The sequence below is a fragment of the Antedon bifida genome, chromosome 2 (assembly GCF_963402885.1).
Source record: "Antedon bifida chromosome 2, ecAntBifi1.1, whole genome shotgun sequence".
NCBI classification, from domain to species: Eukaryota; Metazoa; Echinodermata; class Crinoidea; order Comatulida; family Antedonidae; genus Antedon; species Antedon bifida.
Genome location: NC_136227.1, coordinates 3469827 through 3488323, shown reverse-complemented (window position 1 = coordinate 3488323; position 18497 = coordinate 3469827). Strand labels below are relative to the sequence as shown.

The 18497-nt window shown below is 31.5% G+C and overlaps 1 protein-coding gene across 1 annotated transcript in view; it reads right to left on the bottom strand.

Moving 5' to 3' along the window:
- The window catches only part of LOC144835783 (uncharacterized), a 51169-nt gene continuing 32672 nt past the window's right edge, over positions 1-18497 (bottom strand). The window contains exons 4-9 of the mRNA XM_078690868.1: positions 13394-13576; positions 5447-5566; positions 3438-3605; positions 2366-2468; positions 283-1542; positions 1-121 (exon numbers count right to left, since the gene is read on the bottom strand). Coding sequence (XP_078546994.1) covers positions 60-121; positions 283-1542; positions 2366-2468; positions 3438-3605; positions 5447-5566; positions 13394-13576 — 1896 coding nt within the window. The 3' untranslated portion in view covers positions 1-59. The remainder of the gene's footprint in view (positions 122-282; positions 1543-2365; positions 2469-3437; positions 3606-5446; positions 5567-13393; positions 13577-18497) is intronic.

Sequence of the window (18497 nt, the reverse complement as noted above, 5' to 3'; positions counted from 1 at the left end):
TTTCTTCATGTTTCAGGTTGTGCTTTAGACTGTGTTCACACTGAGTTTCTAAATGAGTTTTATACCAATGCTTCAAGTAAGTGTCTTGTACCTCTATGTACTGGCAACATTTGAACTTTACCTGTTAAAAAATAATACAACTGTTAGACATGGCAACAAACATGAGTCACTATATATTCCATATATAATATTATAATGGAACTATACTAAAGATACGAAGCATTTTCTACATATGAAACCTAAATAAGAATTTGAATGTTAAACTGTATTAATAATAGTTACCTCTTTCTCCCTCACAAACAGCTACAGATTGCACAATATTTGATTCATCAGCGGGCAATTCATCCACGGCCGATTTCTTCGTCGAAGGATGAGAACGACCTGGCCGATGAACCCGTTTGCTTGCGTTTTTTGACCTAGGACTATTTTTCCTCCTGCAGTTCATTTTTGTGAGATGCCCCGAGTAAGGCACAGCTCGTTGAGTACATACCTTGTCCGGTGATCTGTGCGTTTTTTTATAACGACGCCTATGAAAGTGCGTTGTTGAATGTCTTGATAAACCAGTATATTCCTCATGTAATCGTTTGATGCGTCTGTACGCACATTTCAAACAAGGTTCGTATTCCGTGGCTGCGGCTGCGAAACTCTGTTCTGCTGCAATCCTACGTTGAGATCTGTCGTTGCCTTCCTGCGAAAGATTGACCTTCATTGACCCATTTGTCACTTTACTTTGACCTGAATTTTTAGATTCATCGCTGTCCACCTTTTTATTATTATACTGCCTAGTCCTATGTACACATTTTGGCAATAACTGTACAGAGTTTTCAAAAGCCTGTAACGGCAGTAATGATTCAGGTCGAGAATAAACGTGAGGGTCCGGTGGCGTCGGATCACTTCGTAAACTAATACAACTTCCATAGATACTTTGGTTACTGTCAAAATTATCCCAATTACCCGAGTTCCGACTGGAATCACTGACTTCCCAATCTGCATGAAACGCAGATGGCGTCAAACTGCTTAACGACGTTGTCTCGCGCAAATCGCTCGGACAATCTTCGTAAAAATACAAATAATCATGCACTATTTGATCGCGCGGATGAACATACTGTGGGCCTGTAGGTAGCTGAGTTGCTAAAGCTTCATATTGTAAAAAAGATTGGCTGCTTGATATTTTGGGTAACTGTACAAATTGTCTGTCGTTCCCTTGTCTAAATGTACTATGTTTATTTCTACTTCTACGCATTGCTGCTTTACGATTCTCACAACGATGACACAAATTTGACGTCCGTGTCTCATCAACGTTTTGCATTGTAGTTTGTTCTGCGTGTCGATGTCTACGAGATGGGCTACCCGTTTGGCCGTTACGTCGGGCGTACCCAGGCCACGACTGGCGTTGGTCTACCCCTGATGGAGCCACCGCACTGTAGAGATTTTGGCGACGCTGCAAGGCGGCAGAAAGACGCACGGATTGCACATAATTGTGATCAAACGGATGAGTTGCGACAGCGTTGGGCATACACAAATGAGCTTCAGTTGAAAAGTCTAATTGAAAAGAAGATAATTATAAATAGGTTATTTTAAATTCAGTTAGGATGTTGATTTGATGAATATAAAGTTATTCCATTAATCCATCTGAAATTAAACAAACTGTTGAGAACGTGCTTCGTGTGACCTTACATTTTTTTTTATTCAAGCTTGAAATTAAAGATTTGAAAATTGATAAATATAAAGTGATTAACCTTCCTCTTCCTGTAGCCTTACTTAGTAACATATGGGTGTGGTTTGCCATTAACAAGACTTCAAAATGAAACGATGAAACGATTGATTGCAATCAGAATACTATATGACATATATACATAGTTCTTAGCATAGGTTCATTTTAATATATTATTTTAATAGCATAAAATGCCATTTACAGTCTTAAGCTCTGTCTACACTATCAAACTTTATGTGCCCATATATGGACATGATGATGTCATATGATATCACTACCATATTTTTATTTTATATATTCAAAAACAACAGGAACAATGTTCCAACTTACAGGTGATGTTATATAAAAAAATAAAATATAAAATATATATGTATATACTCAAAAGATTTAAAACACCCACCACACACAAGTAAACGGGAAACATAGCAATGTACATTGTATATTTAGGTATATCACTACCATATATGGGCACATCACACTTTTTTTTGTCAAAATAGTGTAGACAGAGCTTAAGATGTAAACATAGCCTCATATGAGGCTTAGGGAATTTCACTGTTTTTTGGCCTGGATAACAAGCCTTTGACTATGCAAAGGACTTGAACCTAGGATTTGGCATGGGTAAGCAAGCATCTTAACCACAAGGTAACTTACCCATAATATTATACATGCACAACGGACATGTCTTATTTGATAACAACCACGGGTCAACGCAACGTCTGTGGAACTCATGTCCGCACGGTACAACACGTATATCCTATGAAAGAAACATTATCAAGTTATTTAATAATAAATATGCAATCAAGTTTTTAATATAAAATAACAAATCCAGTAAATATGTACTATTAATATATATGGTAAACACAGCTGTGAGGTGTTTTATATTGTACTGTAATAAAACAAACTTCATTATTAATGGTTTTTATGTACATAGTACAGATGTGTTCTTTCATCAAAAAGTCTATTTCTTTCTCTACTTCTATCCTGTGTAACAAAAACCCAGCATTCAATACAGGAAGCCTTACCCCTTAAAATATTGGCAATAATTATACTCTGACATATACTAGTCTTTTTTAAAACGTGTTCAATGAATATACTGTTTTGTATTGTACGTTTTTTTGTAATTCAATTGTACTTGGACTTCAACTGTTTTACAAAGCATGGTTTAATGTTGTTGTACGTGCTATAATTATTATTCTATAAGGCATTGATCAAACATTATGAAGACTGCAAAAAAAGATAGGAAGGCCTAGAAAGATGTAATTAATTGCTTTAAGTTGATTGCTGTACAGCTAATTAAAGTCCTTGATGCATGAGGAAATCAACAACCGGATTATGAAGGATATTTGTTAAAATACTAATTACAGATGAAATTACCATTCTGTAATTAAAATTGATTATTTTGCTTTCATCATTAGTGTTGTGAATGACAATGAAATGTTTCTGATTATATAGGAGAATAAATGAGGCAATGATGATGATGTTGATGATGATGTTGATGAAGACGATTATGTTGATGATGATAATGACGATGATGATGATGTTGATGAAGATGACGATATTGATGATGATATTGATGATGATAATGATGATGATATTGATGATGATGATATTGATGATGATAATGATGATGATAATATTGATGATATTGATGATGATGATAATGATGATGATATTGGTGATGATGATGTTGTTATAATGATACTATCAATGTTCATATACAAACCTCTCCATCTTTAAAATCCTCCAAACAAATAGCGCAGAGTACACCATCTGACAAAGTGCTCACGCTACGACGTCCTCCTTCATACTGTCCTCTATGTTGATCGATGCGTTTGTATTTGCGTACTTTCATCTGTGACAAAGTGTTCTGGGTCAACTGTGTTGTAGTAGTCTGTAAGGCAAATGATAATTAAAGCATGTCATTATAAGAGTCCTTGATAACTGCTATTAGATAATTAGCAACTTAATGGTAACAGTACAGTACACACTAATAATAAACACAGATTTGATAATTATGAAAGACTACAAATATAGTAGAACCAGGTAAGGGTACACATTTGATACCCAACACACTATCCTCTTATGGGGTGTCCCCTGAATAGTGGTTATAGTGTTAAAACAACATATATATTTCCCCTTGGTCCTTTCTCCTGAATAGGAATGTCTCAAAGGAGGGATTTTACTGCGCTGTAATTACTATAAATAACATAAATTGTTAATATATGTAGTATACAATTTTTAAAAAAGAAGAATATTTTAACCAGACAAAAGATGAACTAATAATCATTGTATAAAAGAACATTTGCTGAATGCATTGTGTTTTAAAATAAACCGACATAAATAGCATTCTTGTATGTTCTTTACATTCTCATGTGAATTTTTCTTTCGCACATTACGAATGAATTATTCTTGAAGTCGTAAAAATTTGTCGCAATTTGTGACTTTAATAGTGTAACAAATACTTTATTATCTTGTAGTTTATTATTACATATGATATCTTTGTCATTACATTCTCATGTAACAAGAGTGTCTACAACTACTGTATGTAATTAATACATTACAGAAACGTAATGAGTGTCTATGAGGCATTTTGACAGAAAGAATAATTACACTGTGTTTAAAGTGACAATGGCAGGAATAACTAAATTATGCTTGAAATTTTTTAAGACTTGTTATTAAGAAACTGAAAAATACTTTTAATGTAGAATAATTGTAAATGAGAAATATTTAAACTTCAAATCAACTTTGTGATTATAACTAGATTTGAAAACTTATTAATAATTGAATCATAGCTATATCTTAATATTCTTTAAATGTTTGTATTTGATGCTCAACAACATGATTAAGAATAACAAACAGAATTCAAAATTATATTATTTTGATATCGAAGTAAGACATTGCTTTTACTATAGTTTCATTGTATCTAGATACAAAACAACGACAAAATTCAATACTCAACGCACTTAAGGATAATAAAAAAACATTATGAAATTTATTTGTTTATCGAAAACGAATATTAGGCCTAAATATCGATAATAATTTGACAATGAAGTGTGAAATTGTTTCTTGTTGTCTAGAAACAGAACAACAGGAGGATTAAATATAAAAGACAAACTGCAAATTATATATAAGGTAGGATAAACTCAGATTAGCTTTCATCAAACGTCGTCAACATTTACAATATAGTAACACATTTTTTCTACATTCGATAAAATATACGATATTTACGATATCATAAGTTGTGTTGAATTCAGTTGAACGTAGAATAATAAGCTCCTGCTTAGAGAAAACTACCGCGGCAGAAGTCTATTGTTCCACGGTCGGATTATACGTCTTATCCACAATGATCATCGACAACGTTTAAGATGCAGTAACCGCTCTCGTTTACAGCTTATTCTACAGATGTCTCGGCTTTGCGAAAGCACAACGGCAAAGATGCAATAATTGAAAAATAATCTTTAGATTGCAAGAGAACTCGCTCACGGTATTAACATCCTTATTCGGCCGTTTCTCACATGTTCTTTGTTCGATGCGTTGATGCGGAACTTGAGATTATCCTTTAAAGCAACTCAGCAACACGCCTTGTGTATCACTTAGCAAATGATTTTATCATTGTTAATACCTCTTACTAAACTAGATACTTTAGGCCTGTAGAGGGCTTTACTACTTTTTTTTCAGTAAACTAAGGTGTATTAAATATAATTTTCAGTAAGATAGGTGGTGTTTTGTTACCTGTCTTGCACGTTGTCTCCACATAAACTTGAGTAGAACAAGCAAACAGACTATGGCAAATAGTACAAATACAGCAACGAAGATACTCATGTTGAAGAATTGGTTTGTTGTGTCCATCACCTGCAAGAAACAATGATACTTTTCATTAGTATTCCAATATCGCTCCAACTTGGAGTTTTGCTTTGAGTGTTGCTCCATCTGGAACTGTTTAATATAGTTACAGTATCAAGATAGAATGTTTATCATCACTATGATAATATGTTGATATCAATATGATAATATGTTGATATAAAAATGGTGATATATTAATATCAACATGATATGTTGATATCAATATGATATGTTGATATCAATATGATAATATGTTGATATAAAAATGGTGATATATTAATATCAATATGATAAAATGTTGATATCAATATGATAATATGTTGATATAAAAATGGTGATATATTAATATCAATATGATAATATGTTGATATCAATATGATGATATGTCGATATCAATATGATGTTAATATCAATATATTTTATGTTGATATTAATGATGATAATATGTTGATATAAATATAAAATGTTCATGCATAAAATATTTTAAATTTTATTTAAAAAATAGTTCTCTGCAATCTTATACTTAATCTTTTATTGCCAAATAACACTGAACAGAGTAAGCCTACAGTACAAAGGAGAAAAACACCCAACACCCGCATTACTGTACAGTGGGGTGGAATACCAAAACACACTGGAAATTGAATTGCGATGAGGCTAGCCCACCCATCAAGAAACAATGTATACCTACACCATAATGTTTGACTTTCTCATGTAAGTAATTAAGGCCTCAAGTTGAATCGTGTCGTAATAACGAAACAGACTTATACAACCAGTTATGATGGCGACGTTCGTTATGTACTTGTTCCTGGCTTTATGTTATTCATTGTTTTCAAATATTGTACTGTTTTTTATCTCAAAAGATAATGCTTTTTCATTGGTATGTATCAAAATAAATGCCTTATTCCTTTTTTATAAGGCAGGACAAATACAGAAAATAATCTGTCTATTATCCAATTAAATTGCTAAAATAAATTTATGTTTTACCTCACACCACACATATACCAATTACTGTACTTTTAATATAGTGTGAATATTGTACTACTGCGGTTATAAACATATTTTAATAACAAACCAATCAATTTGACTGCCCTATCATCATTCATGCTTATTAGTGTAAGTACGTGACTATATACATTGTACTTTGTATGACACGCCAAATGTCACTGCCCTAATTGATGTTATATATGTGAATATGTAATAATATCTATACTCATATACTGTGTAATTTCATACGTGATCCACCAAATTTAATCTCCCTAATTCATAAAACTATATACAACCATAATATTCATAAAATCGAGGACGTTCTAGTTATTCACTGTTAGTACCAGTAAAACAGACACGGTAGTTCTACATAGGCCTACATATGCCATGTTGCTATTATGTGAAAATGTAATAATAAGCCATGTAATTTCCTACGTGATCCACTAAATTTAATCGCCCTCTGTCACCATAAATTCATAAACTCTTCATACCATTATTATTTTGAATATACTGTTACATCGTTCTACTTATTCATTTTTACTACCACCAGTGCAACACGTAGACCTATATTAGAGGTCGTTCAACTTTAAACTGTTGGTGTATAAAACACTTTCTTTCATAAATATTGAGACAGGCACTGTAACTGATAAATTTTGGTTAAACTATTTTTTTTTTACATGCATCCTTCCAATTTTCTAAAATAAATATAAACTGCTATTAAATTGGGTTTTTTTTATACTGTGGATACACATTCTGAAGAATATTAGGGACTTTGTCAGTTACTGCAGTAAATCTTCATTTTGTTTAATCTTTAACTTGTTTAATGATACCCAGCAAGCTTTTTGGAGCTATCATACATGCTTAAACTTTTACAACAAACGTTGTGCAGTTAATTATTATCATCAGTAACTGCATTATAAAGCTCTGTCCAAACTGTATGTAACAACAAATTTGATGTGCACATATATGGACATGATGTCATATAAATCACCACCATATTTGGGCATATCACTACCATATTTGGGCATATCACTACCATATTTTGGCACATCACACTTCAACAAACTAGTTTGATAGTGTAGACAGAATAATTTGTACATGGTCCCTTATTCTATTATTTCTTTAAAATTATTTTTATGTTGACATCCAACTTTAAAATCTATTCTTATCATCTTGGAATATTTTTTAAAACTGAATCTTTGAAAGAAACAGAGAAAAATTGACAAGTATCCTAAACAATGATTAATAAACAACATTTTGAAAAAAACTATTTTTAGCTTTGAAAATAAATATATATTTGTATATTCGGTTCTGGATTTCTTAGCAATTTATTCTGATGAGCCGATCTTTCCCTCTGAGAGCATCCAAGGGGCGGAGACGTACACTATTTGTGTTACCTTTAATGTGCATAGGGAAAATAGACTCGTGATTTTACATGAGCGGCTACAAAAGCCAGACATTAGGTCTGCGTGAGCTGTCATCGTCAATGATGTTATAGTCTACTCAACAGCTTATATCACAACATCATCTATAGTATATGTACAGTTACTACACTTTTATTTCAAAACACTATCCTGTCGACTATAATCCTGTTAAATTTTAAATATTTTGTTTATTATGTTAAAATAAAGTAGCATTTCTGTATAATAATACAAGACTTATAATTTGGGTTCTGTATTTAGATTGTACAACCATAAGATTGTATTTTAAAGGAAAGATTTGAATCAGGATTTTGAGATAGATTTAATCAACCACTAGCGTACAAGGCACATTGCATATTGTACCAGAGTTATAGCTCGCTCTTTGAGAAGGAAGGGCTATTGTCGGTTTATCCAGGTAAGCTAGGCACGAAATAGACGACGCAGTTATCAGAGAATATTTAGTGAATAACTTTAAATAAAAGAACACCTCCTACTGAATGTAGACACAGAATACATACTGTATTGATACTAACATTACAATCTATTTGATAATTTTCAAGAATCTACTGTATGTATTTAGTATTACTATTTCATTGTACTGTACTACTGTACTAAATCAATTATTATTTATTTTATGTGTACACTTCTCATTAATTACCTTATGGAATCCAATCAAAGTATTTTGTTAAATCGTTATCAAGATTCTTACTCCTTTCTATCAATCAGGTATTCAGGTTTATTAACACAACAGATGTATAACTAACACACCAAGTATGCTCTTAGTTAAATTGATGATTTCATATTATGGGAAATTAAAATAACTGGCAAGAGTAAATTGTTCTGTAACCTCTGACTGGAAGACATGAAGACATTTCTTTTAATCTTTTACTATATGGCAGTGATTAAAACGGTTGGCGTGGATATAAAATGGTCGGATGTTTAGAGTGGAAGAGATTTAGGTTCAACGGGTCAGAAACTTACCAACTTGAGTAGCGTCAACGAGAGACTTAAACCCAAAAACTGATGGTTAAGATTAAACACAGCAATTTTTATGTCACTTTGAAATCTTAGTTGCTTAGTTGCAGGAACTTTTATACCAAGATATAAAATCAACGACTTAGTTTATATCACTTTGGAGTGTTAGTTGTTGCTAAAGTTTGTTTAGATTTGCGCTAATCTTAAAGCAATGATAATGTTAAACTTCCTGTGATAGCAAGTTTATGAGAATTTTCAAATGTAAACAAACGAAATTGAAAGATGTTATGAATCAATATAAATGGCGATTGTCTATTAGTCATATCAACATTATACTTTAATATTGTAAATATTAATAAACTTTCTTTCTGTTATAATTGTATCAGGCGATATATGTCGGTAGTTATGTATTTTATTTTGTAAACATTTTTTTACAGCTCGAACCTCTCGTTACGAGTGTGTTCCTCTGCTTTAAAGGAGAGTTACAAATAAATATTATTATTGTAACCATGATTTAGCATTGCACCTAAAAGTTAACCAGTTAACTGTGTTGCAACACCCAATTGATCGGGGTTTAACTGTTAACTGTTTAAGGAACGCAATTTAATCTGTTTAAAAAGAATTTTTTTAAAATCCAAGAAAATGGAGGTAACTTTATTCATATGCTATTTAACCAGTTATTTATTTATTACAATTACTGCCAAATTCAACAGAGATATAATTATGTAAAAGGAAAGGAAAGACCAAATAGTAGTAAATGGTTAGACAACCCAAAACAGACAAATAAAAAGAAACAAAATTACAATCTACAATGCATAGCAGAACATGAAATAAGCTGTATGGAATCCTTGTATTGAACATACAACACACACCCTTGTATAAATGTCGATATATTAATACAAAGATAATTAGAACTGACCTTCCCATGACATCATCAGCAAGTTGATATAACGTGTTCGCAACCTCTCTATTATTCAGCGTGTTGAGTAGAAATGCGTTTAAATTTTTATTCTTTACAATGTAAATTATAATTAATTCAAAAACCAAGGATCCATTATTAAAATTTCTTTTTAATTTAATCCTGTCAGGATAAATTAACTCTGTCAAAATAACACGTTTCTGTCTAGAAGAAGACAATTTTTAGTATGATCTTGACTCTTTTAAGAAACATATTTTATTCATTTATTTATTAACTAACGAAAGCTACACTTATTGACAAATGGAACAAAATAAAATAAGAAATTACATACTGTAGTTACAGTACTTTAAAAAAAAATAGGTTGATTTTTTGTGTTTTTTGGATGGCGAGAGGGAAATGGGGTATCTATTAAATTTAAAAAAAAAAAATTTAAAACCCAATTTTAATGATTGTTATTTTTACCTATTTTATACCACTTTTAATGTTTTAATTTATCTCACAATATTCCTGTGCATCTGCATAGTAATTATAAAAAAACAATTTTAATAAAAAAATATATATAATTTGTATATACTATCATGATTAAGATCTTGCATTATTAGCGTGGTATTCTCAGTAGACTTAAGTCATTCATCAACAAGAATTAAGAAAATTCTTTTGAGCACCAGTTACCAGCTACTAAACCAGGCAAATAATAACAAAATGCTTTCAAGTCTGCCAACAAGAAACATGTGGAATGGGTTAACGAGAACGTTTACTCCTGGGAGAATTGCCAGGTAATTTCTAGAATTCACCCTAAAACGTTAATAATAATTTAGCCATGTTTAACAACAACAGACAAGCTTCAGGGTGAGAAAAAGGTGTGTGAGAAACTCTAGCGATAATGGATATTAACATTTGGTTTCTTCAGAAGCACGACGTTAGCGATGTTAGCGCAATTAGTTTAAACATCGGCCGTAATTAGGAATCAGCAAACGTTCCTTCAGGGGTGAGGCTGTTTTAATATAGAAGAATGTTAAAAGTATCATAAAAATATAAAAAGGTCTAAAAAAAGCCTTGGGTGGTTTAGTACACGCATTTGATCCGGATTAAAGAGACTAAGCTATTATTTGTAAGAGGGTATTATAAGTTGTTGGCCCAGGCAATCAATTGGGAGGTCTTTGATGTTCCGCCCAAACAGTAGGCAAGTGTTAATTCAATGGGACATCTTTCTTTTTATCTATTGATTAATAAGTAAAAGGCCATGGTTTCTTAAGTGTTGATTCGTAACTGATACCATGTTGATAATAATACTTGTTTTTGTTGACTATACTTTGTATAACAGTCGGCTACTGTATCTTTTATTACTTCAAGTTATTTTGTTAAAATATGAAATAAAAAATACACAAACCGGAAATGTTACTGGTTGGTAGTTTATGTGCCTGTTTATGATTAGTTATTCACCAGGAGTAAGTTGGTTTCTACCCACACAAAATTAGCGATAACTTTGCCCATGAAACCGACTTACTCTAGTAAATAAGCCTGAACCTGGGAGCGTTATAGTACCTGGATAAACCAACATGTACAGTATATCCCCTTCAAGGAAAGTTACATAACACAAAAGTACCAATAACTTTTAAACACGCCTTCAAGACAGTAGAACTGTGCCCTCATGTGGGTGAGACCCCGCCCAAGTAGGCCTACCACACCATGTAATACTGTATCCTCAAATGGTCAATAAAATTAATGATATTTATTTGATATATTTAATATTATACACAGGTCAGTTTTTTAAACTAGAAATTACTTGCACCATAAATATTCATAGAACACTATACTGAGAACTCTAACTGTAAAAGTACAGAATAACAGTATAAACTAAAAACACTGGTATGGTAGAATACTTTATTTATTGAATATCAAATAGATTGTGGTGGGTGCTTTAAATTTGGCTGCATATAGTCATGACTTTGCATCAACTGTGCCTCTTGGCTTCTTACCTCCCCTTTGGTTCAAATTCCACAATTGGTCAAGATTGATGGAAAAGTTAATTCAATTTTCTATATTTGGAGTAAGCAAGCCATATTAGGTTATTTAAAGACATATTTTTAGTAGCTGAGTTGTTTACTACTCAAACCATCATACAGTGTTAGTGCTTTGTGTTATAATAACTTGCCACAAGAGTTTTTAACAAAATGGGAACATTTTAAGAAGTTTGTTCCAAAGATGAAACAACATATTGTAAACAGAAAACATAAGACATAAAATATGAATTTTTACAATTTTTTTAAACTTTGTTAAAGATCAGAAAATCAATCAAAAGCTAAACATCTATTTAATAATAAAGATAATTTTGTTAGAAATTCTAATATAAGGTCAAAAGTTTTACTAACATTACCCAAATGATGGAAAGTATACTGCACCGCCTTGGGCAACATTCTGAACTTATTAAAAAAATAAGGCAACTGTTACAATATTCCATGTGTTAATGGATACCAATTAACAACTATTTTTACCTTCTAAAAATAAAATATTTTTCACAAAAAAAACCACAAAAACACAAATAAAAACAAAAAAAAAGATTTTTAAATTCAGTCTCCATGCTGGCTAAGCAGTCAGTAAGAAAAGGCCAAGTTACACTAGGACATTAGGTTAAGTTCAGTAAAATAATATCACAATTGTTTGGCCATCGGTCCATCAAAATACTACAGGTAGATCTGCCACTACGGACCAATTTATAAAATCATTACCATAACCACTCAAATTATTGCCGATAAATGATATTTAATTCTAATAATAATTACATTTGTGATGAAATTCATAGAATTTCTAGGACATGAGTTTGCCATTTATGAGTTAAAAGCTTCAGAAATCCCTCATGAATATTTTCCTGTCCAAGTATGTCTGCCAATTCATTAAATGGAAATATATGAAATCTTTCTGTATCCTATACTGTAATTGAATATTTACAGTAGAACTATAAGATGTGTAAACACTGGTAAAACCTCTTATTTCCTAAACTCTAATCTAATTGACTCATAATACAAAACGGTTGATACTATCTTTTAATCTGCCACTTCTTATTTACAGTAACTGTTGATCACCAGGTCTATATAAAATAGGTATTTATATGTCATTTTTATGTAATAATCATAATATTACTGTAGGGTGGGTATCATTTTTGGAAATTTTTTCAGTGATTTATTTTATATATTTTGAATTACTATGGTTGAAATGTAGATGGTAATCTAAATATATTTCTAAAATCAAATCACAAGATGCTCTACAAAGTCTACAGGGAAGAAGTTGGTTTGTAAAAAAATCCTGATCAAACATGACTTTAACCAAGGACTTATGATTTGGGAGCCAAGCATCTTAACCACCCTTAACAGACACTGCATGCCACGGAGAATATGTACATAGTACAGTACTGTTGGTATTTGTCGCAGCCAGACATAAGATCAAAGGACATTAAGAGTTCCTATCTTGGCTAGGCAAGCTCAGTGTCCCGTTGTTATACTGCCTTGCTGAGACGTACAAAAACAAACTTATTCTTACCTGAACAGGTTTATCTGATCGAGGAGTAATAACAGTCGGTGGATGAAGATCATCATTATATTCCAACTTAGCCCTAGCTGCCACTTGAGATTGTACCAGTTTCATCACACTCTGGCCCTGCTTGCCATCGACCATAATAATAGGCTTATCAAGCAGCTTCTTCGCGGCCGCATCTTTCTCCAACTGAAAAACACAAACATAATCCCAGATTAATATACAAACCACTCTCTTAAAATCATGTTAATTCTCTTACAACTCACCTCTTTGTCGACATCATGATAATACTCAAACAAATCAGTAAAACATTAAAAGTTATTAAACGTAATGAAAAGCATTTGCATAATATAATGGGCATCCAAGTAGATTTTGAACAATGATCTTTCTAATAAGATTATTGACATAAACGTGTAATAATACCGACAATCATAAATGAATGCGTTCAACTCTACCTAGATTTGCCCTAATCAGCATACAATAATATTACACAGTAATTTCAAATAATTTCATAATTTATATAAAAGTGCACTGTACTGTTTCATAACCAGTAATAATATACTATAAAAAAGAAATATAATGTAAATACTTTGATGGAAAAGTCAATCAAATGTACATTAACCTCCTACAAATGTTAAGCTCTGTATACACTATCAAATTTTATGTGAGGTGCCCATATATATATATGTCATATCACTACCATATTTGGCCATATCCTACCATATATGGGCACATTTTTGTCAAACTAGTGCGATAGTGTCGACAGAGCTTTAGTTTATTTGTGATAGTCCAGGGCAGGTAGGTCATCATACATACTGATTATTAATACATTTTTTTTACAAAACATCACATTGTTTATTTACTTTTAATACTTCCAATATCATACACCATTGTCTGAAAATTCTGGTATTCCGAATATGTTTTTAATGGTAAAATATAATTTGGGACTTTTTGGACCTCAAGAAAAGTCTGGTATTGAGTTTCTCAAATAGATAGAGAATTCAGTATTGAGAGTCAACTATATAATGTTCTAGTTTTATTATTCAGAAAAAAAAAGCATCAACAAGGATTAAATATAGGCCAAGATTAACAAGGATTAAGAATGTTAACTACATGATAGAATAAAGTATTAAAGGTAAAGTCTTCGCTGAGCAAATGCTTAAAGGTCTATGGCAAACAGTTTGACCTAATAACCAATGCCGGTGGCTATATTAAATTGTTCATGAAATTCCAGATGCTGGAGAAATTAAAACTTGTAAACAGTGCCTTATTTGTTCCAGCTAAAATTAATTTTAAGTTATTTACATTTCGTACCACCAGGGCACTTGGCAATGATGGATCTAGGAGTCCTCCAGAACTTTAATTTCATTTTACTTTGGAGGCGTGTACAGTAATGTAAACATCTTGGACGTGCCCTTATTACTTGGCCCGCCCTTTTGCCGGCATCCTCTCTTTTGTTTACAGTATAATCTTAGTATAGTAGAACTACAGTACTGTATCAAATGATAATTTATCATGGTATGGTTTTTTTTGGTATCAACATACTGTGTTGTTTTAAATAATTCTGAAAGTAATATATATTTACAACATAAAATTATATTATATTTATTTATTCTTGTCTATACTGAATACTGAAAAACTGAATTTCCAAAATGTAGTGGTATATGTTTGGTACACAGCCTGAGATTAAACAAGGCTTGTATTATTCCATGGGAATCCTTTTTACACCGAAAAGATAAAAGCATAAAAGAATTGAAATATCATAGAATACAGAGATATATGCAGAGAATACAATCAACCATGTGAGACCAAGCCATTACCTTTATTGTCGAGTTTCACTGAATGAGTGTCAAGATCTTTTGCGGTAATTTTGTTTGATGTTGCCGTCGGCTCGTTAGACGGCTGAGATTTACATCAAACACCACGTCACAAACAAGCAAGGAATTCTACTCTGCTTGCTGCGCTAACTCATGTAGAACCCCACTCTGTGAAATAGTTTTGTAATTTGCCATGGATAAAAGTTCTGCGGCGAAAGCCTTTTAGAATTAAGCGATCAAATAGTCAGCTGAACACAGTCTACTCAACTGTATTGTGTGTTTGGTTCAATATAATACTATGAGTATAATAGGCTCTTATTTTCCCTTGTCAATAGCAATCTTTTATATGAAAGCTCTTGTAATTTTTCTTGAAATCGGCAGATCAAAAGGTATTTACTAACATGACTTAAATGAAAATCATCAATAGATACAAGATGATTTCGAGAGATAAAACGTTGCTAAGATCAAGTTTCACATTTTCTTATGATACTCTAAAGACAGAATTCCTTTTGTATGGTACACTAGTCTTCTGGGACACCTATCCATGATACTAAACTAGCACTACGACAACAAGACTTAACAGAAAAATTAGACTATTAATTTGGCTCTCAATCGATCGTTTCCTATTCAAATTACGGAAGCGGACGACCTTGTACCTATTGTACATAAAAAAACATTTTACAAACTTGTTTATACTCATAATTTTACTACTTTTCCTACTTATCTACTACAATATTCCCACCAATTTGCATGACTATAAACACCAAATTTAAATTGATTTTAAAACCCCATGTTGGCCATATAATATGACCTAACCTTTGCTTGAACCAGACATAAGCAGTGGTAGGTGTTTATTTTTTACCCACTTGTACAACAGTACAGGTATGTGTCGTTAAAATGATATTTGAACATCAAATGACTACAGGAAGTAAGAGGAGACTATCTGGTTGATCGCAATTTGATCACGCTCTTTCTACAGATGAATTTTCACGTGAACAGCTGGCAAAAACAACTTTTGCGGCCATTATTCATATTATCCTTAGCTAGGATGATTTCTAAAGGTTGTAAGTTCGTCAAATAATGTTCTGCCGATAATTAAATGAGCGTTAATCCATCTTAACTCTGTATTAAGATGACGGGTAGAGACTTAATAACAACGCATAAACATGTTGAGACTTGGTTATTTCCTAAAATCAGTCTATTAGAGACGTTCATGATTCGCCATTAATAACCTTAAATGGGGGTCGGCTCCCTCTCATTACACTCGTTTCCGTCGCGATCTTGACAAGTGTGATTTTTATTGATAAGCCAGAGTCTGTATAATACATTTTATGTATTGTTTCCTTTCTGTAGTAAAGTGTCTTTTTTGTTGACTTTTGTTATAAATTTCTTAATTTTACTTGTACAGTGGTATTTTAGGACATTGTAGGTTGGTTTTGTGGAAGTTGCTTATCTTGTTATAATTTCTTGGTTTTTTGTATGATTTGTGATGTTCTATCCGAAATAAAGAAAATGAATGACTGAATAACATTATAGCTCTATATACTGTCTCGTCATATTATTTATAAGTTCATTTTTGTCACTAATCTTTAAATTGCTGTCACACATTTTGTCACCCATTCATTTTTGTCACCCATTCATTTTTGTCACCCATTCATTTTTGTCACCCATTCATTTTTGTCACACATTCATTTTTGTCACCCATTCATTTTTGTCACCCATTCTTTGCTATACAGTAGATTCCTATACCGTATGGTCAGTATTGAGAATATTATTATTCAAATTATGCGATACTAACAGTAATTTTGCATAGGTAATTAATAAACGTATGACCTGTATTTACTACATCTAAATCGCCATTTAGCCTGTTATGTTGATTATGCTGTTTTGAAAAACAGCTGCAATTTCAAATCAAGGTGTTTGATGAATAATACTCTACACTGTTCTCATTGTTACACGTGAAAACATTTTGTGTAATTTTTCTCAAATTAACACAAAGGTTTTTTATAACTGATATTTGTTGTTATTATAGTTTATAATCTTTCTAAATAATAATTTATAATGGTAATAATAATAATAATAATAAATAACTTTATTGACAAACACTTTTGGATCAGTGGTAACACACTTAGGGGTGCATAAAAATAAAAACAACAAAAAACGTTATAATGAGTATAGAGTATAATCAGCTCCTTTTGTATCTGAAGATGTACCTTTTGTTTTGAAACAATTGTTTTAGTAAAAACACACAAAGCAGTATGTTGCTTACAGTTACACCCTCCCATCGCCCTCAATGGGAGGGAATACTTTGACAACATATGTAACTAGTTATGTTTGCTGGTTGCAAATTCTTAAGAAAAAAAAAATTGTTTCATAGTAAATGTATGGTAGGTAATTAATGAATTTGCTAAAAATAAAATTTGGGTTGCTCATTTTGCTAGATTTTTTACAACTACAGTAAGTGGATAAAAAATTAAATAAAATTTATTTATTACTACTATATTTTCTTTTCTACTTTCCAAAACGGCCTAGTTTCTTTCCTTATCATTAAAAAAAATGGTATAATTTACAAAACTATAGGTTCAATTAAGCAACGACGACGATGTCTGTGAAGTGTTCCACTTATTCTGTTTTGTTAATCAGAGTTAGTCGGGCTTATAAACTGATGAAATTACCATCAATGATACAAGTCTTCCGTTAAATTGAAAACTCTGAAATCAGTCTGAACCGTAACCATGTAAACTAGTTAATATCATTTAATAGTTTTGAAAATTCAAAAGCATTGTTAACTTAACTTTTTACATTTGATATTGTTTAGGACATAAAGTATGGTTGAGAATGTCTTGGCACATTCTAAAACATTTAAATATTTTGTATGAAACACATAATGTACCGAAAACCTTGCTTATTTACTACTTATTTACTATATACTACTATTTACTACTGTATTGTACCTTAAATTTTAAATATTGAATTTTAAACTTGAAAAAAAAAATGTATGACCATGTTCTATCTAAATAATTGCTTGCAAAGTATTTTGTGAATTCTCTTTTTTTATTTTCGACTTTTAATGTTTTTAGTATAGTTAATAACAATTTTGTATATTGAAAATTTCATACAATATTTGTATTTTCTTAATTGTAAAATTTTAAGCAAGATTTTATAATGTTAAGCAATCTTGTAAATATCTGATAGACTACAGTATATTGTATTTCTAATGTGTTTTGAGTATTTTTATGTATATATCTATTTTTTAAAATTTCATTTACTTAGACAGAGTAACCGGTCTGAGG